Here is a 27,741-nt window from a genome sequence, read left to right as displayed (position 1 = left end):
TTGTTCTCCATTTTGTGGTGTTAATCCTATTCTTTGTATTTATCCAATTAGTTGAAATCACGCAAAATTTGTTGCCTCAACTAGCCAAGGTAATATATTAATTGTGGCGACGGTCGGTTAAGCTTAAACTAGTTGTCAAACAGCCTTCTGCCTTTTTTTAGATCAAAAGCAGTCAATTATATATATATGAATTGTTGATGAAGGGTCGCCCCAAGATTTGCTTTCTTCAAGATATGAACTAATTTTTGTAGCGCGTCAAATACTCCTTCTTTTAGACATACCGAAGAATTTGGTAAACATATTCTGCACACGTGTAATTTCTAAAATTCTGTTATCGACCCTATTTCCATTACTCCGTAAGGTATTGATTTTTCTAGTGCAAATGTGTCTAGCAGTATTTTCTTTCTTTATTGGCTGTCTACTAACTCACTCTTCAGTTCATACGTTGAAATCAAACTAGTTTTTGTCTGAGTTCGGAGGATAGTTATTGCATCAACCCCTCTCACGTCAGACTCAGTACAGCGTGATAACTGTAGATGCGTATACGCCCTATCTTGGCACACAGATCCGCAATTTCGGTTCCTTTTCGTATCACCTATTTCTCGGTGCCCTGTGAGTAAGAATACACTTAAAGTCTTTTCTGCCTGTCGTAAGGCGCGACTAAAACGGATAGAAACTTTTGGTCTAGCAGCCTGCAACTTTTGAAACTTTATTGCAAACGTCAACCACACCTCAGATAGGGACTGACTTCATGGCTACGACCTTTGGATATCGAAAACGGGCTACGATTAGTTTCTAGAATGTGCGCACGCTCTTCGACAATGATCATAAGGGCCCTCAGAATGCTCGCTTTCTCCAATTCGAGCAGGAATTTCAACAACATAAGATGGACATTCTATGCCTAAACAAAGAAAGGTGGTGGCACTCTGGAGAGTACTCCTTTCCTCCTCTCTTTTGTACTCTGCAAAGCCAAGTGGTAGGAAGAGCGAATTCGGTATCACGTTGCTTCTAACAGCTATCGCAAGGTGCGCTATCATGACCTAGGAACCGGTTTCTGACAGGCTTTTGACTGCAAAATTCCGGTCCAGGTTTAGGAGCATCGCATTTGTACAGTGCTATGCACCAACGGAAACTTCCGATATAGTGGAGAAGGATGCTTTCTACGAATAATTACACGTAGTTCAGCAGAGGCTTCCTAAAGGTGATATTATGGTCGTGAAGGGTCGTTTGAATGCCAAGGTGGGCTCTGATAACACCTACCTCGGACATTCGATGGGGGAAGCATGATATTGGCGTATCGATAACGGTGGTTTGTGGACTTCTACAGCTTCTAACCACATTATTCCAGCACAGACCCTGCCAAAAGGTCAGTTGTGATTCAACTGACCGACACCGTACTAGCAACCAGATCAACCACTTTGTGATCAGCAGTAGATTTGGGTATTGCCTCCTGGATATGCGTAACAAGAGACATCAGCCTCGGATAGGATCATCATCTGATGGTCGCTTACGTTCACTTGCTTGCGTGGTGTACGCCATGGTAAGAGAGAATTTACGCTGTTCAGGGAAGTGAAAAATTCCGCAGAACGCAATGATTTCGGAAGTGTAAACCGCATAAAGCAAACTCTTAAATGTGGTCGCAAAATCTTTCGATGGTCCTGGGAAAGACGTCAACGGTTGACTTCTCATCCACGATGATGAGCGACTGAAGAGTTGGAAAAACACTTCACCAAAGTTATTAACCGTATCAAATCCGATAAGGTTCCTCCTTTTGTGGATGGAATAGCTAAACATGCGGATGCGGACTGTTCCTCCTAGCAGCGCACAAGAGAAATCAAACGGAGTAAAGCCGCTAGGCTTGACGATCTATCCACAGAATTATTTATCACTACCCTTGCTGTTACTGCTGATCTACTACTTCCACTCGTGAGGTAATCCAAAACCTACCCCACAGAGTGGAAGAGATGGATGAACGTTAAGATTCCAAAGAAGGGCATCGGTTTTGAGTGTGGCAATTGGAGGGGTATCTGCGTGCTCCTTGCTTTTTCAAAGCTAATAGCTGAATTAATGCTCATTAAAGAACATCTTGGCATCTTGGGAGATCGTTAAGGGAGCTGAACCGCATTTGAGGTAACCGCAAACAATAGCGCGTAAGTGTCGTTGATACGCTATAGCCGACCAAGGAGTAAATGGCAACCACGTATATATATATATATATATTTCTCGATTGTCGCAAGTTCGTATCGCTGACTTGCTATTTTTATCTGCGATCCTTCATCATTATGCAGATTTTATGTTGCACGTTTATGGTATCAATATCGTTATTGTTTTCGTATACGTCTTAGGACCTTAGGCCTTAGGCCACCCGTCAAAATTCAAACTTACTTGTGTTTGTGCCTGAGTCGCTGACGCTTTCCTGAGCCTGCCCTAAATTCCTGTGGTGGGAGTGTTATCGGTATCTTTCATTTCTTTGCAGAATATATGTGCAGGCTTTTCATTGCAGCTCTTGACTATATGGCTTTTTTATCTGTATTTGCGATACAGCTGAGATCTTGTGAGCTGATGCAACTTGGCGTCATGTAACCAAACTGCCAGCATCTGAAGCATTCATTCCTTGAGATTTGGTGTTATAGTCCGCAAACCACCCATCCAGTGCTCACTTTGCCTATCGTAATAATTTTTTTGCCGTTTGGACTGGAAGAGATGTCGCCTTTACCGCTTTTCTAATTCCTAACACTTTTGGAGATTGTAGACCTGATTAAGACTTTTCACCTGCTCCAGTAACAGATCTTTTTTTATGTACGTCTTTTACCCGTGACGTTATCTCTTCGGTCCTTCAGGCATTCTTCTTTTTGATCCTATGGAGAATCTTTCTGTATGTATGATAAACTCACTCTTTTCTGAAAATAAGTGTGTCGAATCTGCCTCTTTCTTACGATCGTTTCTTTTTCTATTCTGGTGCAGGTAGAGCCTCCGATATAATTGGTGATCTTTTCTGAGTAAAATAAGGTTTCGCCTACTAGTTTACATGTTTTCTCAAGTATCCGTTTCTCTTTTTTCGCTTTAGTGTTAGTGGCCCTGATACATCGCACTTAGTCCTTGGTCACATTGTATGGACTATTTTGCTGATTCACATACTTCATCAAGTTCTGAATATTTGCTTTTAATCATGCAAACGCGTCAACATCGATTTCGGTAGCGATGTCGCTTATCCTCTTGTTAGCGGACGTGTAAATTTAGCGCTCCTTCTGATCGAAAACCGAGTCCCCGTTAATAAAGATATATTACTAGCTTGTAGAAAATTGTTTGTAAACCGCCGGGAAATATAAATTTGCAATGCAATAACATACCCCAGCACAATATTGGAAAGTTTGAAAGAACTTCTACTATTATTAACAAAGTTATAGTAGGTCAAAGTTGTTCCTTTCGCGTAAATTTTGTGTAGGCTAAGACACCATAGAATCTCAGTATCGCAATCAAGTGGAATCTATGACTTGAGAACGTGAAAGGGCTCGTTGTTCAAAACTATTATTAGTGGAGTCATTTAATAGCGGAATTTGGTCCTTTTACGAGTGCTAAATTATACAATGTATTGTGCTTTCCATTTTTCCACTATTTAAAATAAATTAATATTTACCAACATCATTTAGTTTTATATATGTCATAGCATATTCGGCTCCGCGCAGCTGTCGAACCTTTATTTTCAAAATGTTTAAAACAAAATTTAATTAAAATCAATTAACTGTTTGTCCATCCGTCCACTTGTCTGCTTATCCACGTGTCTGTCAATTTACCATACACATATGAATGCCGGTTACAAGCAATTTGGTGGGGATGTTGCACATATGAACTCCCTACCTTTCGTGGACGACACCATTTAATATTGAGTCGAAACGGGCTCCCTAAAGGGAAGATGTATACTTATGTGGGATGAAAGGAGCTATTCGGGGCCTCATGGATCTGATTTTAATTTTGAAGCCTATTGAAATGAGAGGGGAATGAAGGATAAAAGAGTCTTACTTGAAATACAGAATTCATTCCAAAAGTCGCCCATACAAGTAATCGTGTTGATGCTCCTACATATATTAGATCCAGACCTCAAACTGTATAGTATACTATTATAAAAATCTACTGAAATTTAACTAGAAACTCATTCCAATGGTCCACCGCGTAAACAAGAGTGTGAAGTCGCGTGCTTTAAGTTACTTTGAAAAAATGTATGCAATTACTACACTCTAAAAGGAACAGAAGGACTCTCTGAAATAAATGACCTGCCATATTAGGAAATATATAATTGTAGATTTGGCAACAAGCAATCCAAAAAGTGCTTCTGTATAACTTCTGCATAGAAAACTGCAGAACCTTCACACTCTTTATTTTTTCATTAGACATGCTTAATGGGCAGTTTTAATGTTATGACCCCACACTAATTGCGATATACAAAATCTGTACTTCATTTAACGTTCCTCTCATTTCAGACTGGGTTGTATAACGTAAAATATTTCCAATTTTTTTAAAGACAGTATTTTCCATTAATTTCGCCTAATTTCACACAAAGTTCGATTATACTCAATTTCCGCCCTTTCATAAACTCACCTGCTATTAAAGAACCACGCCCACAATGACGAAATAATTTTTTAAAAAGTGCCAATTTTATGGAATAGTACAGTCGAATTGCCCACTTTCCTGTAAAAAAGTACTAAGATACCTTAAACGAAATCAATCATTACTTTCAACAATTTTATGTCTAATTTACTGGAAAGCAATGAGATAACATAATCGATTATCTTTTCCCATATATTTTTCTTATTTTTTTTCGATTCTTTAATTATTTTCTCGGCTTGATATAAGCAATCAATTTACAAAATGCTGTTAACAATGTGTATATTGAACGTTTATACGTAATTTGTACATTTTAGCGCCATTAATTGAACAACTGGAAATTTATAGCCTCTGTGGGTAATTACTTCAGGTTTAGGTTTTTGAGTTTAATCTAAGCAAAATTTTGAAAACGGTTGTGAGAATCCCCAATTGATAAAAAGTCATTAGCAAAATATGGAAACCTGTGCAGTGATAGTCTTGTTTCGAGGTTACTTACGGGTCGTTATGTTATGTAACCCTCATTTAACATAATGTCCTTTGTCAAGCATTTCTTCATTGAAAACATTCTATCCTTAAAGTATGGTTCGAAATAGTCTGTACAATATGTTGTACATTTTCATTTACTTCACTTTTTCTTCCAAGTCTCCTCTCTTTTCGCGGCAATTAAGTTGAATTTTTTTTTTTTGTTCTTGGAGAACCTTTTAAGACCCATATCACTATTTTACATAAAATTCGAAGAAAAAGCGAGTGTAAGACTGCAAACTCTTTCAGAAGACACTTTTTAGGATATAGTTGAAGCAGTTTCAGAACCCTGCCCATAACGCCACCACATTTCGCGTTCTAGCAGTTCGCACAACAAATGGGTCGCAAGTGGGACTTTTACACTTGTACATGCAAAAGGGAGGAAGGGCAGTGATAACCTTCGGGCGCGGAAAAAAAGCTTAAGTAAAATTAGATAGATACGAAGGGTGTTCAGAAAATAATGAGAATTTCTGCATTAATGTTGATGCCTTCAAAATAGTTCCCATTAGATATTATGCACTTGTGCCAGCGCGTCTTCCAATCGTCAAAAGATTTCTCAAAGTCGATCTTTGGAATCGCCTTTAGCTCTTTCAGCGATGCGGATTTAATGCCATCAATGCTTGCAAAACAACGGCCGCTTAAGGTAGTCTTTATTTTTGGAAATAGGAAAAAGGCACATGGAGCCATGTCGGGCGAATATAGAGGCTGGGCATCATTACAGTATTGTGTTTGGCGAAAAGCTCATGACAAGCAATAAAGTATGAGCAAGTGTATTATCATGATGCAAAAGCCATGATTTCTTTTGCCATTAATTCGGGCGTTTTTTCGAATTGCTTCACGCAAACGGCGGTAGTACCCCTTATTGACAGTTTGGTCTCGGGGCAAAAATTCATGATGCATTATACCATTAAAATCGCACAACACAGCGAGCATCACCTTCACGCACTTATCGAGCCTTTTTCGGTCTTGACGATCCTTTGTTAACATTTCACAAACTTTGCTACATTTAATTTCATTTTTTACGCAAAATTTTATACCAATTCTTTGATCCATTTTTTAACTAACGAAAATCGTCGAGCTCATACAAATACGTCTGACAATAGCGGCTACCACATTCAAAGTAAACAATGAATACAGCTGCAAACATTTACCATACCGCCAGGGGTATGAATGAATACTTTAAGAAAGTATGGAAAGAGATACTGATCGGGAATGAGGGGCACATTGCCAGGGAATGCGACCGGACATCAAATCCATGAGGGTTCAAATAATAGCCACATTGCTGTGAGTGGGTTTTAACCAAAAATAATAATAATAATCGTTGGCGCAACAATCCAATCGGATCAGGGCCTTGAAGTGTGTTAAAGCACTCCATTCAAGACCTTAACGGTACACTACAGGATTATAGTACCCTATAGGAGAGAATGTGGTTAGCATCAGTCTCATATCTCGAAGCAGATATGAATTTTGAAAGTGATTGCTAAGGGGGTCCGAAATGGGTCAATTATTTCAAGGATACGTCCTCAGAAACTACCGAACAAAAAAAAACTAAAAAAATCATGTCGATCCGTGCACAGGCCTCAAAATTTTCTCAATTTTCCTGCAGTGAGATAGACTTTAACAGAAAGCATTTTAGTCGTGATAAGTCTTGATTGTAATTTTCTTCTTGACATGGGATATGGATATCGCTAGCAACTGCTTTCGATTCGGAGTCAAAGTGCTGCCACCGAAGTGAACCATAATTATTTTAATTTCAATGAGTAGAAATGTCCTTTTAAATTCCTAGAGCTTTCTTTCAGTAGAAATTCAATTTACGCGGTAATTAATGAATGCACTTTCGAATACTGACGTATCGCGAGAAGAAAGCAAAAATGCATCGCACTAGAAACACGCATCAATATTAGGACTGCTTTCTTGAAATTCAAATGTCAAAATCAACTTTTTAACTTCAATTATTTTTCTTCACAAATCAAGGCCTATTCCGCCACGGAGAACACCGGCGGCGGCAACTGTCAGTCGAATTAACAATATTCAATATAAATTTCGAATGTTGTTAACCCTGCTGCGCCACAGCATCATATGGGAAAATTTTGTGGAAATCTTACTATTATTACTAAAAGTATAGTGGGTCAGAGCTGCTTTTTCGCTTCAAACTACTTCTCCCCACGAGATGAAATGTCAGTATCACATCGAATTGAATATCGTGTTGCATTAAATATAGTGAAACAATCGTGTAGTCAAATATTCTTACATAAACATTCAAAAAAACCGTTGTTGTTTGTTTGTTTGTTGTCTATTCAGATGTGAAATGGAGGTCTTCCTTGCTGCACAACGTAACTCAGGAATCAGATTATTTCTATGACGATACGTCGGACCTCTCTGATAGTTCAACAACAGTTAATGTATCGTCCTCTTTCAATCCCAGAATCAAATCCTCGCTTCCAAGCTCATTGCGCCTTCCAGAACGCAACTGATCTTCGCTCCGTTTTTCCCATCACGAAAACGTCGAAACGATTGCCGACACTATGCTTTCAATTACAGGGTTGTCGTAAATTGCACACAAATTTCAACAGCAACCGCTGTTTTGTGGCCGAGGTCGAACTCGTGCAGTAAATAATGCCTTAAAAGAATTTAGTCTACTTCCATGTTGAAGTTCGCAGTTCACTCAAGATTGACACTAGAGATCAACTACCCCACCCTAGACACGACTCGATCGTCTTTAAAAAGGTGACTGTGGCGAAAGGACTTATTCACACATCCAATGTTTGGATGGAAAATTATCCTTTCCCCTGTACTCGAGAGTCTGTTTTATAAAATGTCGGTTTATATTTTTGTGTGGAGCGTATTTCCGTAAGCATTTCATAAACGTATGCAAGGTTCTGATGATTTTTTTACATTATATTGAGCGCCCAGTGTCATTTTGGTCTAGATTATGTCTTATAAATGGAGATGAATTTCATATGACCATCATATCTTGAAGCAAATTGAAAACATCAATAAGGAAACTTGAACGCACTTGATTCACCCGTAATTCGGACTATGTATGTATAATATATGGGGCCCATGTCAGAGATATCCATCCTATTTAATGCCCTCTAAACCACCAAATTGAACCTTCGCATCGTTTGTAAATATTCCTAAAAATTGTCTCTTTCGTAACTATTCAAACGTGGTAGCTATACATTCTTATTTCACACCATTGCCGCCGGCTCCTGGCAATGTGCTTCAGTTCTTCTATAACTTTCGGAGAAGCGTGCACTATTCTTCCACTGTTTTCCGTCACATACTTCTAGGGTAAATCAGTCGATGACCATCCTTAAATAGTGCATTCGATTGTATCACATAGCCTCTCTGCTTGCCCCCTTCCTCCAAATGCGGGGTCATTTGCGCAGGCTCGATGACGTTGAGAGAACATTCATGAGTTATCAACGTAATACAGGGCAAGGTGCACGGAGAACGTGGTCAATAACAAAAAGACAAAATATCGGTGACAGAATGCAACCCTGGCGAACTCCACCTTGGCCTTTAGATCCCTCCGAAATTTTACTTCGTTGCAGCATATAACATTTAACGCCGCTATGTGTTGACAATTTAAGGTCTTACTGTGATCCACCAATGGCTACCAAGGAAATAGGGAAGGTCACTGGTGAAATAAAATTGACGAAAGATAGTCTGGATATACTACCCTTGTGATTTTGCGAATCATAGATCTTAGAAAAGTCGATGTAGATAACATTGTTGTTGTGTTGCTATTTTGCTATAAGATGGTCGTATTTCTTAAGGATTTTGAAGCAAGAAAAAATAGTGAAATACCATTTTAATTCTCAACAAGAGCAGTATCGCCTTTAAAGGTTTTCTAGTAACTGACGACATTCCGGTTTCTCACTAGTGTGCGTGTAAAAAGGCAACGGAAATGATTCCCTTCTAGTATCTTTTTAATCTGCAGTATCTGCTCAAAGGGAGAGAAATGCATTATTTAGTATAAAGGTTTGGGAAATCATCAGGAGTGGATGGATAAACGGAAGGGATTCTATCGACCGATACGTTCCAGTGCTGTGAAATCTCTGAAAGTTCAACGTAATGTGCGCGATGACAAAAGGGAATTTATTGTTGCGCTGGTCATGGAAGAGAAGTTCCCGCAGAACGCAATGATTTCAGAAGTGTATACCGTATCACGAAAGAATTTGAATGTAGTTTCAAACCCTCCAATAGTCCTGTGAGGGACATTCATTCACGATGACGAGCAACTTAAGAGGTGGAAAGAACACTTCGCCACGGTTTTCAACCATATCAAATCCGATGAAATTCCTCCTTTTGTGGATGAAATGTCACCGTAACATCCGGATACGGATTGTTCCTCCAGAGGAGAAATTATTTCGGCCATCAATGCACTCAAACGGAGTAAAGTCGTTGAGCTTGATCTTCTCGCAGAGTTACTCATACCTGCATCTACAGTTACTACAGATCTGGTACTTCCACTAATATGGAAACCTAGGGAATTCGAATCCTCTCCCACAGAGAGAGGAGATTCCAAAGACGGGGACCCTTTTTAAGTGTGACAACTGAAGGAATATCTATGCGCTTCATGCCGTTGCAAAGTAATAACTTAAATAATGCTGGAACGCATCAAATAACGCCTCGAAAGCTTGATCGACAGAAAGCAGACTGGTTTTCCGCTCCGGATCTTCCTCCATTGACCATATCATTTTGGAACAGTGCGCAGTTTGGATATTCGCTCCACCTGCTCTTCAGCGATTTGGAGAAAGCTTTTGCTCGCGTTAACAGAAGATGTATTTGAAGTGCTTTATGCAGGGAAAGCTAATAGCTGTTATCAGAGCGACATATAGTTCGAAATGACACGTGTTGCCCCAAGGTAAAATCTCGAAGGATTTTTAGATACAAAGCGGAGTCTGCCAGGGCTGCATCTTATCACCTCTTGTTATCGGTGACGTTCTTCATGCTGCTTTGCCCGGACGACATGAAGGAATTCAATGGACTATGACATCCTTCCTCAAATCCTATGTGTTTTCTTCCTCACCGGATCATGGGCCTTGGCCAAATGGCTCTGGGTTTGGAAAGGGAAGTATGTAGAGTTGGATGAAGATAAACACCAACAAAACCAAGGTTCCCAGTCTGACCGGTCATCGTACTCTTCGTATCTGCGTTAATGGGTAAATTATCAAAGGCATTGATAAATTTGTATATCTAGGAAGTGTTGTTTCTGTCGTTTGTAACTGGATATTGTCTGACGCATTAACAACGCTGATCCGCTCGCGCTGCCTTGTTTAAAATTGAGAAATGCAGTTATCTCAACACCAAGATCAAATTGAGATTGTTCTGTGTTCCTATACGGGAGTAGCGTATGGAAAGTGACCTCCACTGTCACTTGAAAGCTCTAAGCCCTCATTAACCCGTGTCTGATTTTGTGGCTTCGCAATGCGGTGTAATCGACTCTACCAAGATGGTCGACGAGTGGATCACTCCAAGGGCACTTGGCGCAGTACAGCGGAGAAGGAGTGGGAGCATCTCCGGAAGTCGATTTGCCTCTAACTAAGGCTAAGTTGATACTATCAAAATTTGTCTTTAATTGATAAAAGGGCTGGAACAACGCACTGCCATGTTGGAGAGTCAAGATCAAAGGTGCGATTCAATTGCCTTGTTCATGAATATAGATGGAAATGGAAGGGGCGTTAGGAGCTATTAGAATGAAATTGAAAGTCGAGCTTTATCAGATAATACAGCAATTTTTTTATTTTTTTCGTTTCCTTTCGAATTGAAGAATTCTGCGAGACTTGGCGGATTCCTTCGGCCGCTCCAACGACCGGAAAAGATAGTAATCGCTTAAAGAAAGGACTGAGCTTTATAGAAGTATAAGCGATGGTTTGTCAGATATAATAATAACCGTTGGTGCAACAATCCATGTTGAATCAGGGCCTTGAAGTGTGTTAGAGCACTTCATTCAAGACCGTAACGGTACACTAGGAGACAATGTGGTCAGCATTGCGCTCGTTTGTCAGATATACCCAACACATATCTTGAAGCTTCTTTTACATCGGCTCCGGTCTGTGTATATTGTGTTGTCATCGCTGATAATTATCACAATACGTCAATGTTAACGGACGCGATGAGTGTTTTTGAGTTGCGCATAATAAACATCAGAACCAACCGTCTTTCCTGGTTCCAAAATTTCGGTTCGCAGCTATCTTACCGCATACAGATCATCGCTATTTTCGCATATTAGGCCTTCTAGCCGAGTAGTTTCCACTCACCATAGTATTCGTCATTCACAAAAGTCGATTTTTCATGGCAAGTTCGAAAAATGGCACTCGGCGATGTCTGGTCAACAGGAACGTTTCAATTTAAAGTCGATCTCTCTTTTGGATGGCTACGCGTAATCATCAACGTATGATTTTCGATAGAGTCGATAGAATTTCCGAAAGCAACCAGCCTAGATCTGATTTCGCCGTATTGAACCTTAAAGTACTTCTCATAAAATGACGATTGTTGTCCCATCACGATTTGCTCGGTTGGTTTATCTACGGCGGCCAGGCAGAAATTTATCCGCGATTTGTTCCTTTGGTGGATATTAATGAACTTGCGGTTAAAAAAATGGGAAACATCATGTACAATCTATATACCATTTTGACGCTCAGACCCTCTACCAGTAGTAGTGATCACAAATTAAGCTCCTTTTTGCGAAATTCTCAATATTAATGGATTCTCCAGTCCAGTCAACGCGTCAAATACTCGCGTTCACCATCAATTAGTTAATATGTCACTGAAGTAATGCGGATCTGTGCTGTACATGATTCCTTAAAAATACCTACGTTTTGGCAAGATAACAAATTGGAGTGTTATTCCCGTAGGGACTTTTACTAGCTTTCATAGAGCATGTCCAATTTCCATTGATACAAGTAAAATTAAATGGGCTGGAAAATTAGTACCTTTAGTGGCTAACAATTTTGGTGACAAAAACAAACACCATATTTCGGTAACCAACTCAGAGAGAAATTTTTAGCCAGGTACTAGTCTCTGCAATCCTTTTAATTTTGGCTAACAAACCATTCGCGAAAGCATCTTAATCTCTTCAGAAGTGGCATTTGGTGGACACTCTCATAGTGATGAATCGTGAGCATTGTTGTCGCACTGGAAAATATTTACACTTCGAACTCTGTACTGGGAAATATTGCCACTTCGAACTCTATTGTCTGATAGTGGCATATTGTAGTTTTGTGATATTAAAATCGAGCTAACAAAAAAAATAATTAAAATTTAATATTTCAAACAGCTCTCAAGGAATTTCCATTGCTCCATGCTTTCTGCTTCTATTACCAACTCGTCCTCTTCAATTCTCTGTCTCTCTGCCGTCTAATTAACTCGATCATGTCTTTATTTACCTTACACTCTGATATCATCTTCAGATTAAGGCAGGGAAATGGAGCTGCAACCAGTTTTGCTGCCCTTCTATTATGTATCAACAATGATAGCTCTCAAAGAACTGGTTCAGTTTCGAACGTACAGCTGCATATAAGTTCCTTGGCCATACTTAATGCATACGATGCAGGAGCACTCCTTGTTACGAGAGCACTACAAAAGCTGCATAGTTCTATGTGGAATTCTATATTTTTTTTGTCAGACTTCAAGTTGTTTTTTAACAATTTCCCGAAGACGTTCCCTTTTTCATGATTTAGTTGTTATTCTATGCTCCTCTCTGGGAGCTATGTATAGTGTAACAATTATTCCTTCTCATTTAATCTCAGCTACAGAGCTACCATTTTGATCTGAATGTCCGACTGCACAAATCCTTTGTCCCAGTCACAGACTTGTATTCATTTCTTGTTCCTTTTGTACAGCTCCGTAGATATTTTGTGGCACCGCAGTTAGAACAATATCTGCCAGAGAGCACATGGTTAGTTAGTTGTATCTGGTACATGGATAAATATTCGAAATACATGAATGCGGGTTACTACAGTCACTGCTGCATGGAGTTAAGTATGTCTACAATTTCCATAAAATATGAGGCTCTGACATAATATCAAGGTCGATGTAACGACAACGAGGTGAGGTATGTTGCACAAGAACCTAAGTTTGGCACAGCCACCTTTGCATATGTAGGTTCAGGTACACGTTCGTGGAGAGAAAGAAAGAGGTCATTCGCTTTTGTTTTCTCGATTTTGTGTTAATAAGGTAACATGCTGAGATTTTTTCCAATGGAGTCTACCATGGGCTAATAAAGCTAGTCAATGAGTAGGGTCGTATGCTTGGAATGATGTTAATTAAGTTTCTTAGATTTAGAGGCGTAGCATATGTTCAATAAGTGTTTACCTAGGCTCGGAGCAAATTGGAATTTCTTTATGAAAATACTTCGTCATATCTAGTCAGTTCTCAAAGGCAACTGGACAAGTAGAAAAGTTTCATGTGGTATTTTACAGTTTAAATGGTTTCATGTTCTCACTTTGGAGGAGGGAACCGGACAAATTCTAAGCAAGTATCCTCATTTTCTGATTGACTGCATGGATGTATGTACTTGAATGTATTTTGGCTTTCAAAGCGTTGTTTTGTGTATACACTACTAATAAGTTTAGGAACAAATATTTTTTATTGATTTTATCCATTCTGTTGAAAGACAACTTCCTTAAATGTATTTCTTCTTTTGTTTCATTTTCGTTCGATTCGTTGTGTTCAAATTACTCCTAAATTCGAATTTTTTAAAATACCCTGAAATTAAACCACAACTCTACCGGTGAATCAATCAACAAATCGCTACTGCAAAACAAGCGGGTCGAGCTGGTTCTCCACAAAAGTCAGGAACGCACATATCAAACGAACTCAATAGTCAATTGGCTGCGTTGTCCGTTCAAGCGGCGGCGAAGTCCAATTTCAAAGGGTGCATTCCATATAAATCAGCACAATATCCAGAGCCAGGACAACAAGCAGGATCTACCTCATTGCCTCAATCGCCAGTATTACAATCCAGGCAACAAGCTCCAGCCTCTTCAAACGTGGGTGTTCTGTCGGTGAACTCGAAGCAAATAACGACAACGCATGGTAGCAGCGGTAGTAGCAGTGGAGGCATGATTGCCCCAAGCTCAATTCTGGCCGCTGTCCGATCACTGGCGGCGAACAATAATGGTCCAAAAAGTGAGTCCAACTCAAGTGGATGTGGTGACAATAAGAATCCTAGTCCTAGTGAAAATACTGCTTCCACAAATGCGCAAAGTAGTCAGGCTGTGGCACGACAAAATCGACGACTGGGTCGTCATGAAAGTCGATATACAAGTGGTAAACAATATTTTTTTTTTGAAAATATATTTTGTGCTTACGAATTAACCTGAAAGTCCATTAAAGACCGCTCGAGACTAGAGAAATAGTAAACGCAGTACGAATAACCCAACGCTGCTTGCTTGTAGAGAAAGAATTCTGATAATATTCGCGTGTGTTTGAGTAACAGCTATCTAACCAATGTACAAAAAACCCGGTACCTGCGTTTGTTCTGAAGTTAGAAAAGCTTACATTAATCAAACATTCCCTATTCATTTCACAGTTTCCTATGTCTTTCTCATTTCGCTACCTTGCCAAAGAAAACGTCTGAAAATTGTTCACTTTCTATATCATTTTCTAGTTTTATTTTTTTATTGTTTTTTATTAGTTCACCTAAGTTTGTCTCGATTTAAATCTCTTTCTAATTCATTATTCTTCTTATTCGATTTCCATTGAAAGAATTGGTATAACGGCGCTATGTTCTTAAGTAGACGAGTGTACTCATCTAAGATTATCGATTGCTCTTCTCGAGTGCGAGTATGCAATTTGCTAGTCACCGTTGAGCAGCATATTTGTCATATAGGCCGATTTTAGAAAGCCTTTTTCAGCTCTAAGAGAAAATTCAAATTCACTCAACCTCCTCTTATGTGGTGAAATAACCCCATCATGCCCTGATCTTGGAATTTAAAAGCAAATTTTGTTGATAGCTAAAAGTTCATTTTCCAGAAGCATTGGTTCCATTGAATCTCAACCCAAACAGAAAAATACGTTTCCTCATACAAACCCAGGCCTACCGAGTAGAAATTTCATTAAATTACGGTTTGATTTCATAGCTTCAATTCGAATGAATTTGAAATGGAAGTAAGAAATGATTTTAACTATTTTCCACACGGATCAGGATTGACATTCGTTTGCATGAAAACGCTTTTAGAAAAATTTCAATTTTAAATTATTTGATGGAAAAACCATTCTATATGAATAGCTCAAGCTTTTTCTCTCTATTTCAATTCAAATATTCAACTTAAATGTACAAAGTCGTCGGAGGAAATTTCTTTTTCGGTTTATTACATATGCATGCATTTTGCCTTTAACCAATTCATTTCATGCTTCGCTTCTATCCCCCTATCCTTTGCACACTATTTTATCCAAGCAAGTTCTCCATATTCACACCTAATGCCTGTATCATTTGCTTTCAACAAATCATTCATTCTATTTCCACCTCATTTGTTGTATTACTTTCCACTCATATATAATCGAGAAATCATTCATCAAAACCGAATCAATGCAATATTTTTGTATTATATTTGCCCTTCCCCTCCATCATCTACACAGAAGTAAGACAGGAAGCAGTACAGCAAGCCTTGGCCGCATTGAAAAATCGACCAAAGCCAAGTTTACCGATGCCATCGAAACGTAGTTCTGTACTTAATCGAAGTCCCGATCGTGATAATGACGATACAGGTGAGCTAATAACACTCAAATAAAATAAAGCATAGACGTACAACAGTACCAAATATCTAGATGAAGATATGAAATGTATGTTGCATCGATTATTCATGGAGACGCGGGTACGAGATTTTTCCATGTCTACCTCTTTGCCTACTTGTATCGAATATATCTACATATGATCAGACACGCAAGCAACATAAAATGCATATAATATGAATTAATTTCACAATAGTTAATACTCACAACCTGCCATGCTATGCGTAGGAGCACACACACACTTATCTATGTACAATATGCAAGATAAACACAACTTAACGCTTTTATTTAATATTAAACCAAAAGCAATAATTCAATGCAATAATAATGATAATGCGCTTAGACGCAACTCAACAATTTAAGGATAATCCGAAAGTTTGTAACGTCACATTCGTTGTTTTTGTGATTGCTTACCAAATTTCCGTAGTTTCGAAGAACGTTCGACAAAGTTTATGTATCCTTCTGTTTCGTGATTGTCAATTCAGTTAATGTTAAACTGTTCCTGCGATAGTTCTAATGTGTAAGTTTTTAGCTGCGTATCTAAATAGATATTTCCAAATCTCCACTTCATTGAAAAATCCGAGAACTGAGAATTTTTTTCATCGAAATCTAAAAACTTACACATCACAACAAATACTGTCACAATCGAATATTCGAAATTCGTTACAGTTTCCCCGAATATCCAATAAACACTTTAAAACACCACAACCATTTAACTAATTGAATTCAATTCTCTTTAAAGATTCAACATCAGATGATGATCCCATACCCGAGGAAAGAATCTCAACGCCAGATCGTGAATACAATTACCCGCGTGATCACATCTCAAACTCTCGCGAACAGATAAAACCACCAGTTCGTGATTCATCGACCGGCGGCGGTGGTGGAGGTGGCGGGGGAGGAGGCGGTGGTGTCGGTGCACATCACCATAAGAATTATTCAGATCGTCGTCCGCATCACAATCTACCGCCACCCGTAAGTGGTTTTTCAAATTTTATCACTTCATAGAAATCTTCAAGTGAATTAATTTTATTTTGAATCATTAGCCCCATTCCGATACTTCGAGCGCCGGTTCACCGCCGGCAGTACACAGGAAGAATAATTTCGATTTCACAGATATTTCGGAGTTCCAAAGAGGATGTAAGTAGTTATCGATTACGTGTCATTGTAATTTAACCAACAAAATCTTCTTTTAGATGTCCAACCTGATATAACGCAGTTCAGTGCTAATACACGACGCGGTGCCGACCGGGTTACCCGATATGTAAATATTCCTGGGTCTGAACCTGGTGACACCGGTACGACCGGACGTTGGAAAGTCTCTGCGAAAATTCAACAACTACTCAATACCCTCAAACGGCCTAAACGGCGACCACTGCCAGAATTCTACGAGGATAACGACATTGAATTGGAGATAGCTGCCAATCCGAAAGATCCAAATGCACCGAAACCCGAAGGAAACACCATGACACCTGTCCAAGGAGAGCAGCTTACTGTCGCGGCAGGGCTCCCTCGTACATTGGAGGCAGCTTTGCAACGCTTCGGTACCAATTCAGCCAAGTCACCCATGGCGACCGTGTTAGATCCTAATGGAAAGTTGACGACAACATTGACATACGGAAAGCTCCTTTCACGCGCACAAAAAATCGCTTTTGCATTATCTACAAAAGTTTTTAGTAAAGGACCCGAACAAATCACTTTGAAACCTGGCGATCGTGTGGCATTAGTGTACCCAAATAGTGATCCCTTAAGGTAATTTTCAACATTTCACCATTCCGACAAATTTTAACTATTTTTCAACACATAGTTTTATTGCGGCCTGGTATGGCTGTATGTTCCGAGGCTTAGTTCCACTACCCATAGAGCTACCACTATCGAGCTCGGATTCACCACCTCAACAAGTCGGATTCTTACTCAACTCTTGTGGCATTCATGTGGCCCTAACATCCGAAGCATGCTTGAAAGGATTGCCAAAATCGACTACTGGCGAAATAGCAAAACTAAAAGGGTGGCCACGTCTGCACTGGTTCGTTACCGAACACTTGCCCAGACCCACGAAGGATTTCAACGTAAACAATGTACGAATTGAAGAAACAGCCACATCCTATATCGAATATACAAGCGACAAGGAAGGCAGTGTCATGGGTGAGTTACAAATGCGAAACCGGCTGACATGAAATTAGTAGCAATTATCTTTGTGTAATACCAGCTGTTTTGAAATTTACCATTGTTCGAAATTCCGCTATATTGTCTAGACGTAAAATCTCCCACAAGAACTTACTCATGAATATTTAATTAATTGAGACATTAAATTTTCATAGGAGTGACTGTGACGCGTCAAGCGATGATGAATCATTGCCGAGCTCTAACCATGGCTTGCCACTATACAGAAGGCGAGACGATCGTTTGTGTTTTAGACTTCAAACGAGAAGTCGGCTTATGGCATGCTGTACTCACATCAGTACTGAATGGAATGCATGTTCTCTTCATTCCATATGCATTAATGAAACTACGTCCGTCATCTTGGATGCAACTTATAACCAAATACCGAGCGTCGTGCTGTTTGGTTAAGAGCCGTGATTTGCATTGGGGTCTATTGGCTACAAAAGACCATAAGGATATTTCATTGTCATCTCTTCGAATGCTGCTTGTAGCGGATGGTGCTAACCCATGGTCGCTTTCGTCCTGTGATCAATTCCTTAGTATATTCCAGTCGAAAGGACTACGACCGGATGCAATATGCCCTTGTGCCAGTAGTTCTGAAGTCTTCACTGTTTCGTTACGGCGTCCAGGAAGATCAAGTGGCGGTTGCAGTCAATCGGCAACTGGACGAGGTGTATTATCGATGGCAGCTTTATCACATGGAGTTGTACGAGTGGATAGTGAAGACTCTTTAACGTCGTTGACATTACAAGACTGCGGACAAGTGATGCCTGCTGCTCAAATGGTTGTTGTGAGATCCGAAGGTCCACCAGTTTTGTGTAAAACTGATCAGGTAAGATTTGTAGAATTTTCGTTTTGTTATATCATTTCCATATTTACTGTAATTGGTATAATATCAAGAACGCCAAACCGATGAACGTAATATTTCTTTTTACTCTCCAAATCTATCGTATATCCCGTTGCTTACGTATCTGGAGATTTTCATAACTTGATAATGGACGTCACTAATAGTTCATGGGAAATCTGGTGTATCCCCTATTGTTTGATCATTCTTTCCTGGAAATAAAATTGCATCTACAATTTTATTCACTTCTTCAGAAGAGAAGATTTCAGTTATTTACTTCAGTAATACCAGATGACGTATCTGTGTTGCATTTTGTGTTTATGACTTTCAAAGCTGAACGCCGGAAACTGCTTTATTCCTTCTCGTTAATTGAATAGCAATCCAACGCTGTGAAAACATATTATGCATATGGCTACTGTGAACCCCTAGATGGTGCACAGCAAATCATCCACACTTACGCACCATCTCTGCTGGTTTTCAGCTCTATGTCTCAATTCGTAGTTTGAGTTTAAATTTGTCTATGCTATTTAATTCCAAAGTGTCTTATTCCTCAATGAACAGAAAATTGAAAGTAGAATCATCGTCCTTTTCTATTGTATGACTGCTACCTCTGCCTTCTTATCAACTCGTCCTATGTGCTCTGTACCCTGATGTATTAGTCATACGAATTTTTTATTAACATGCAGAAAATATCAGTACAAAATAGTATCAGAAGTGTGAGCGGATGAAAGTCTATTTTCAGGTTGAAGTGAACCTAACAGAGCTGAAATTAGCAATAATACTAAGTAGAGATACTTTGTTGCAAGCTACTGGATTTGAGTGCAGTGCAGAACTGTTCGATAGTTTCATGACCCTTCGTTGTGGCCGTGATACTTTAATATTAGGTTAATTCAGACAATAATTAATTAAAAATTAAGCAACACCTTCCTGTAGCTCCTATTCTCTCCTTAATCATCCCTTTTTCATCTTAGTCTGCGTGAGAAACGAGCAATACACAGTTTCAACTAAGATTTCGACGTTCTGTTAGAATCGAAAATGAGCTAACTTTATGAGCTTACGTTCATTTACGAAATTTTTATTTGTACGGGGGAGAAAATAAAATTTATTCAAATATATGTCAGCACTCTGGTGATATGAAAAATTAATGAATGAATTTCGACAGTCAAATTTTGAAGCTTTTTTACCGCTCTCTTTGTTGAACACTGTCTTTCCGGCCGTCAGCGCGCATTGCTCCGCCACATTCTAGTAATATAGTTTTTCATGTCTTCTTCTGTTTTTAAGGTTTTGTGTGAAACAAAACCTTATTAGAATCGAGACGGTGTCTGTCTGTCCGTCTGTCTGTCTGTCTGTCTGTCTGTCTGTCACATCCGATTTATTCGGAAACGGCTAGACCGATTGTCACGAAAATTGGTGAGAGTATGTAATCTGGTGTTCCCTTTACATGCAGTAAGTGGCGCCAGCTTGTGTTGAGTTTAAGGGGGGCTCGCCATACATGTGAATGGAGGGTGCATCAAATCAAATCAAAGGTCTCAATTAGTACTTTTCGAAACTGGTTCAATATTTGATATTGGGTGAAACATAGGGGAGTGAGGGCTCAAAATATGACCCCCAAAAAGTGTAACAGGTCTCGTTTTCAGAACCTATCCAACCGAAAAATCTGAAAAAAATCACAGTGGTGCATCTCTACGAAATCTAGGCTTCAAAATATATCCGGTTGCGATATTTGCACAAATAAAGTTACTAATAGTATATTTCCACATTTTAGAAATTTACCCGGCACCCCCCCTTATGTTCATTCCCGGAGTACAAAATTTGGCATGTGTGTAATGAAGAACATAATGCACAGTTTGGTCAAGTTTGAAGAAAATCCAACTATTATTAACAAAGTTATAGGGGGTGAAACTTCACAATTTTTCGTGAATTTCGTGCACTCTATAACCTGCATGACGTCATCATCACATGTCAATTCGTCAATACCACAACGAAATGAGTTCTTATGAATTGGGTCGCAGAGAATTATTTTGTTTTAGTTTTTTAGTCATTTGTCAACCAGACGTGTGTATGTAGGTATATAGTATATGCGTGCTAATGAACTTTGCGGGTAGTGCCTAATTCAAATAGATATAAGAAGTAAATCGAAAATATGGGTACGATCAATTTATATACGTGCATATATGTGTACAGTATTCGGAAATAGGCAGTTTGTTTGTTTAGGGTGAGCGTAATATCTATGGTTGTAATATGTACGTATGTCTCGTAGTTTGGAAAAATATGAAGGATTATGTTGGATTTTTAGCTATATACGGATAGAAAAATGTGCGTTGAAATTTCTTACATAAGATAAACACAAAACCTTTATACCCGAAGCGCGAGCTTCCGGTGTTCCGACTTGTTTATTTATTGGAAGCTTCACCCTTGATCAATTAATATCGTGCAAGTGAAAAGTCTACCTTCATAACGACCACAGGGTAACGAAATCGGAAGGCTCGCCATCGCATCGTAATTGGCTAACCATTAAGTTTTAACAAAGAGGCCTTGAATCAACCGTCCATATACAATCTCTATTGTGTGTTTAGGAGTACTTTGACATTTAATACAAGCAAATACTGTTTATTGTTATGCCTTTCACTAAAAATTTCTCCCCTACATCTGTGAATTTCGCCGGTTATTAGTTTTTAATTGTGATTGCCTCTTATCAAGATGCCGCTTGACAACCAGCTTCGGATTGATATACATTCCTTAAATTGACGCTCTTAAACGAGCTTTCAGAATGTCCCTCGTTCCTATTAGCGATTTATGATTATCCACACCTCATCATCATCAACTGCAATACAACCGGTATCCGGTCTAGGCCTGCCTTAGTAAAGAACTGCAGACATCCCAGTTTTACGCAGAGGTCTCCCAATTTGATATCTCTAAAAGCTGTCTGGCGTCCTTCCCTACGTCATCACTCCATGTGAGGCAGGGTTTGCCACGTCCTCTGTTTCTACCATAGATACTGCATATTTTGACTTTATGGGTTGGATCATTTTCACTCAAACGGGTTAAGTCACTCGCCCACCGCAACGTATTCTCCTACCTTAGATGTACTATTTGATGTTGTTTCTTTCGTTTTTGATGCTAATGTTGCAACCGCTCTGCCTTCATTAATGTACAATCTAAAACCTCGCGCCGCCTGGTCGATCTGAATGAAGCTAGATTGTACATATCGGGTTGTTCTTCCTATGATGTCAATACCATCAGCATAAGTCAGCAGTTGGGTAAACTTGAAGAGGATGGTGCTTCCCGCATTTATGAGCATTACGGATCACTTTTTTCAGGGCCATGTTAAAAAGGATACACATCCTTTTGTTTCAGGTTGAATGGTCTCGTGTGTGGTCCTGTTGCTTTTAGCTACCCTCGCATATTTATCAGGGTCAGCCTTACTGACTGTCTTAGTTAATTTGCCTGGATTGAAGCTTCTTTGGTATGGGCAATTATGTTCTGGTCGGAAATCGGATTTTCCTTGTCGTCCCTTCTTTGTCTTACTAATGAAAATTCCGCGCCGGTTGCGCCCTACACTTTTCGAATTTACAGACCTGCTGGTTTCTCCCCTCGACTGAGTTCGTGACAAATCTCTGCTCGTGATCCTTGTTACTTATGAATGGGAGCCGATGTATCACCTGAATACGGGCTCCGTATCTACTTGGTCGTTAAAATCTCTAAGGATAATTTTTATATCATACTGGGACAGCGAGTGTTCATTCCACTATCTCGTACAAGTCACGGTGACACCAGTCCTTTATTGGGACACTTCTAGTCTCTGAGCAGCTTTGGCTCTGTCCACGAAGCGCATGTTCTATGACAAAATACTTTTGCTTTGTTAGGTTCATCCTCATTATCAGCCCAGTCGAAGCTCTGCCCGTGGCTTTGCAGCAGGTCATTTTCTGTATATGCTTGTTAGGCTTACCCAACCTCCAATCTGGAGGGCCAATCCACGCTTCCGCCCTGGGCCTATACTTCCCTTTTATGGCGAAGATGTTTATTGGTACAATGTCATTTTTATAACTGAGGAAACATTCCGTTTATTATATAATAAATCTCTATAAAAACTGGCAAGAGTCATCAAAAATAAGACAAAATTATTGTATAGAAATACAGAAATTCCCCACTTAGAACATCACCATAATTGAGTTTAAAATTTGTTTGCTCGGGGTGTCAACTACTAATGAATGAAATACTAATAATAGCAGCAAACTAACCTATTATTCCCCCCGAGGGCTCCTACACGGAAAAATTACATCGAAAAAGTAAAGTGCCTTTCCAAAAAATTTAATGTTAAGAGCATCCTCCCATGTGCGTCTAAAAAGAAGACAACCGGTAATGAATTATATTTTTATGATTTGATAGACCATTACAATATAAATTAAATCTATTTTTCGATTTAAAAACGCTTTGAAATAAATATTACATACATTGGGTTTTGTGCTACCGTGATTATAGAGAAAGGGTCCTCGTCAGTTAGTTCATGTTCCTGCTCGCCTCAACTCTCTCTTCTTTTATTGTACAGAGTTATAAAAATGTTAGAAATGCTCGTCCCTGTAGATCGATTGCTTACGTGAGGCCTTCTGTAAGGTGGTTGTGTGATGCCTGAACATATGTAAAATTTGAGTCTAGTGAAAAGAAAAGCAATTATCATTAAGAGTAAGGGAAACCTCTTTTACACTCAAATTTTGCGAAAAGTGGTAAATTACTCAACCCTGAGTAGTCTAGATGAGGACGATATGAAGATCAGGATAATCCAGAAAGAATAACCTCTATTCAAGCTCCAAAGAGCACAGAGGGAAACGACGACTGATTACCAGGTAAGCAGTTTCTTGGGGAAGAAATCCAATTTAAGAGAATCTAATTTATGAAATCACACTGGGGTGCAGTGATCTCAATGAAATCATCCCAAAGAGGATAAGGGAACTTAGCCCACAGTTTGAGATATCAAAGTAGAACGCAAACGCAAACATTTGGTAAGAAATTAGGTAAAATATCTGCAATGTACCCGAACGTATAAATGTAAGCTGCTCGTTTTCAAGGAGAGACCTGCAAAAAAAGCAAATGGGGCTTATGTAAATAAACCTAACCATAACAACGCCATGCATAATCTCTTGAATCAATCTATATATCTATGCTCGTATCATTATCAGTGTGACCTATATAGGAAGAAAAACATCGCGGCACTAAATGTGATGAATCATTTTTACGCGTGCTGGGCAGTGCAAATATTGCCTACAAAGGCTTAATTCTCTCAAGCGATTCAGTGGCGTATCCCATCTTCATTCCTTGTAATTGAATGATCTCATTCTTTTCCTTCTCATAATCTACGTTCGTAAGCGATGTGTATATCCGCTCGATTGGGATAATTTGTGTTTATATTAGATTAGGATCATTTCGATATTATCAACGCTCTTTCGTTGGATATTGCCATGAGGCGATAACAATTTTTTTCTTACACAAGAAATACATACAGATCGCATCGGTTGCCTTATCAGCATTCCTTTGAAATCGCTAGGGTCGTTTCGGCTCATTGATATTCGGTGCAAATGTGAACTTCACAAATCATGACAAGTAGCTAGGAGCCCTTAATCCTGCCGATGCTTTCTGGTTCTGATTTTTGAGTTGAATACGCTTTTGTTCACTAGTGCTAGTAGTTTGAGAGAACTCGCCTATACAGTGGAATGAGCGCCCGAATGTGGTTAATGATTTCCTCATAATTTTCTCACAAGCAAATGGTTTATTCAGGATATTTCCATAGTTCATTAAATTTTGGAAGCAGCACCAATTTTTGCTTTGTCCACTTCGTAGGGAATATTCCTTTTTTCCGGATTCGTATTCAAGGTATTGGTGGATGGTTTTCACTGTCGATTCCATAGCTTTATCAAGAAGACTCTTCAAGTCTAATGTCTTATCGTCACTAATTTTCCCACATATTTTCCGGAGTATTTTTTCGGTAATATAAATATCATGTACTCATTGAATTGGGCAGCCGCTTGCTTTCACTCCTTGGTGGAGTATAGTGCATCAACCAAACCTACACGCCATCGTTCACTGTTCGCTGAAATGCGCTTTAATTTCCCGAGGCACCGACATTTCTCTACTGTGCCAAGTGCTCTTGAGGCGACCCACTCGTCGGCCGTCTTGCGATAATGAGTTCCACTGCACAGCGTAGCCAGCAATGGAATTGTCAGCAGAAGCCACGCCTCCTAGATATATAAATTGATCAACGCCTTCGATGTTCCTCCCATTAATGGAGATAGGGTGTGATAACTCGGCAAACCGAGAGCTTTGGTTTGGTTGGTGTTTTTTGTTTCAGCCCAGCTCTACTTATCTCTCTTTCCAAATCCAGAGCCATTCTGCCAAGGTCCATATACCAGAAGTTTATACCTGCGTGCTTGCGTGCATCGTGTCGTTCGCCTTCTAAGTCGCTAGCAAAGTCGTTTTCTAGCACAGGCTCCCATCACGCCTTACATTTCATTTAGAAGCACTTAAAAAATCTCAAGCACAGATTCCAGCTTATGCTTTTAAATTCTTGAATTCAATTGCAGTGTTCAACAAGCTTATTCAGGCTATTCCAAATATACTTTTCTATCGAAAATCCGGAGTTTTCGGTTTCTGCCAGGAGTTGAATTTATGTTGGAGACTGCGTTACAAAAATTGACATTAGCTGAGCTTCTGTTGACTAAGGCTTTTTAATTCTTCCTTTGCTGGCGATCAATTAAAGATGATATTAATCTCACCTAATGATTCCACTTCGCCCTTGTGGGCGACGCATTCCATCCTTCATAGCCAACCTTATCTTCCAACAACTGTTCCGTATAGTTCGATCAGGGCAATTGTTGCACCCATTTTTTCCCACGCCTATCTTGAAATATTTAGATTTAATCCGACGTAGACTTTTATTTAAATAAGCTAAAGTGTTCATTAATTTTGGAGGGGAGGTACCCCGTTCTTTCAAGTTTGAAAATGAGAAGTGCTAATGGTAAATACAGCAGATGTTGTAATTATCCAAATTTTACTTTCTTAACGGGAGTTGCTTTACAGGACAACAATTTATTTCTTTGCCAAATGTAGATACTTTTCCTTGATTATTTTGCTTAGCTGGTGCAATAACGAGGGGCAACGATCTGGGATGTGTCTCTAGCCCCAATTATTTCCCGTACTTTGGATTCCACTATCACTCAGCTCGTCTTAAGTTCTTTATACAATAGAACGATTTAAATACTGCACAAAATTCCTTTTTTTTTTGACTTTTTTGAGAAAATGAACATACATATGCTTTACATTTACATAAGAAAGTTCTATAATAACTGATAAATGAAAATATCGTTTTAGGTCGGAGAAATATGTGTAACCAGTGGAGCAACTGGATTATCATACTTTGGTTTAGACGGACTTTCAAATTCAACGTTCAAAGTTCAACCACTTCTAGATGATCCTGATCCAAAAGACTCGAGCTCCGGCAAAACAATAAGCGAGGAATACTACGTTCGTTCAGGACTACTTGGCTTCCTAGGACCGGGCGGATTAGTTTTTGTATGCGGATCTCGCGATGGTCTTATGACTGTAACTGGACGCAAACACAACGCTGATGACATAATAGCAACCGTTTTAGCTGTTGAGCCAATGCGATTTATTTACCGTGGTCGCATTGCAGTGTTCAGTATAAAGGTTCTGCGTGATGAACGCGTTTGTGTGATTGCTGAACAACGTCCCGATTGCTCTGAAGAGGAGAGTTTTCAATGGATGTCGCGGGTTTTGCAGGCAGTCGATTCGATACATCAAGTTGGAATTTATTGTTTAGCTCTTGTGCCACCGAATCATCTACCAAAGACACCATTGGGTGGAATTCATTTATGCGAAGCGAGACGAAGATTTTTGGAAGGTTCATTACATCCAGCGAATGTTTTAATGTGCCCGCATACGTGCGTAACGAATCTGCCGAAACCGAGGGAAATTCATCAAGGTAATTTCGAGTTAAGGATTTTATTGAGATTGAATAGTCTTTTGGTTTTCGCAGCTAGGATTTATCATAAAGAGCTTGCTTTTAAATTTAGATTTTGCTTGACTAATTGGCAGTGATTTTTTAGTGTGACAGTGTGTTTTGATGTTCATTGATTTTGAATTGTTTTTCTGAGTTAAATGCTGGTTTTAAATAGTTCTTTCGAATGTTTATTTAACCCTGGTATTAGGCAGTCTTTACCAATATAATACATTAGTTGTATTGCGCATATAGATAGCAAACGAACGTCGACAACGATCAATCACTCTGTGGAAGTACTTTCAATTCTGGTGACATGTCCATTTATTTTTGGTAGCGAATCAGCCAATATCCCGATAATAGTTTGCATCAGATGCGACTTTCAAAACTCCAATAATGTTATTTGAATTGTTTATGCAACTTAACGAAACGAAATAACAAAATTTGACTGGCCATAGTTGATTGTCAGAATCTTAACGAATGCAACTTCTTCTTTGAGATCTGGATCCCAGGATTTCCGGATAACTGGAGATAGCAGCTCTGCAGTAATTGCAGGAGCTGCGATGATGTCGAATCAACAAAATAGTTCTCTAACTGTCGCAGTTGGGGGTCGAAACTTCTCAGCCTTGCGAGAAGAAGGGGAAGCAATATGCAATCAAAGGCAAGCGACCAACAGGTAACGATTTGTAGATTGTCAGTCAGTTGAAATCCACTTCACTTCTTGGTAGGCTCTGTGCTAGAACGATGCAACTTCCCATCATTGTCGTTGCGTTGGTACCCAGATTACCCATAACATTCACAATGTCATCTTTAAGAAGCGTCTTCGAACAGTAGTCAATTACTTATAGGAAGCCTC

General features: G+C 39.3%; 1 protein-coding gene across 14 annotated transcripts in view; it reads left to right on the top strand.

Moving 5' to 3' along the window:
* The window catches only part of LOC119647872 (disco-interacting protein 2), a 262,686-nt gene that overhangs the window by 219,762 nt on the left and 15,183 nt on the right, over window positions 1-27,741 (top strand). For 6 of the 14 annotated variants that reach the window (XM_038049157.1, XM_038049158.1, XM_038049151.1 and 3 more), the window contains 8 exons: window positions 13,903-14,406; window positions 15,718-15,846; window positions 16,613-16,845; window positions 16,917-17,010; window positions 17,067-17,622; window positions 17,678-18,015; window positions 18,192-18,865; window positions 26,240-26,870. In XM_038049157.1, the coding sequence (XP_037905085.1) occupies window positions 13,903-14,406; window positions 15,718-15,846; window positions 16,613-16,845; window positions 16,917-17,010; window positions 17,067-17,622; window positions 17,678-18,015; window positions 18,192-18,865; window positions 26,240-26,870 (3,159 nt within the window). The remainder of the gene's footprint in view (window positions 1-13,902; window positions 14,407-15,717; window positions 15,847-16,612; window positions 16,846-16,916; window positions 17,011-17,066; window positions 17,623-17,677; window positions 18,016-18,191; window positions 18,866-26,239; window positions 26,871-27,741) is intronic. The other 8 variants (XM_038049159.1, XM_038049154.1, XM_038049155.1 and 5 more) reach the window with 5 other exon arrangements.

Source organism: Hermetia illucens, chromosome 2 (genome assembly GCF_905115235.1).
Source record: "Hermetia illucens chromosome 2, iHerIll2.2.curated.20191125, whole genome shotgun sequence".
NCBI classification, from domain to species: domain Eukaryota; kingdom Metazoa; phylum Arthropoda; class Insecta; order Diptera; family Stratiomyidae; genus Hermetia; species Hermetia illucens.
The sequence above is the reverse complement of the archived record's forward strand: the minus strand, read 5'-3'. Positions and strand labels throughout refer to the sequence as shown.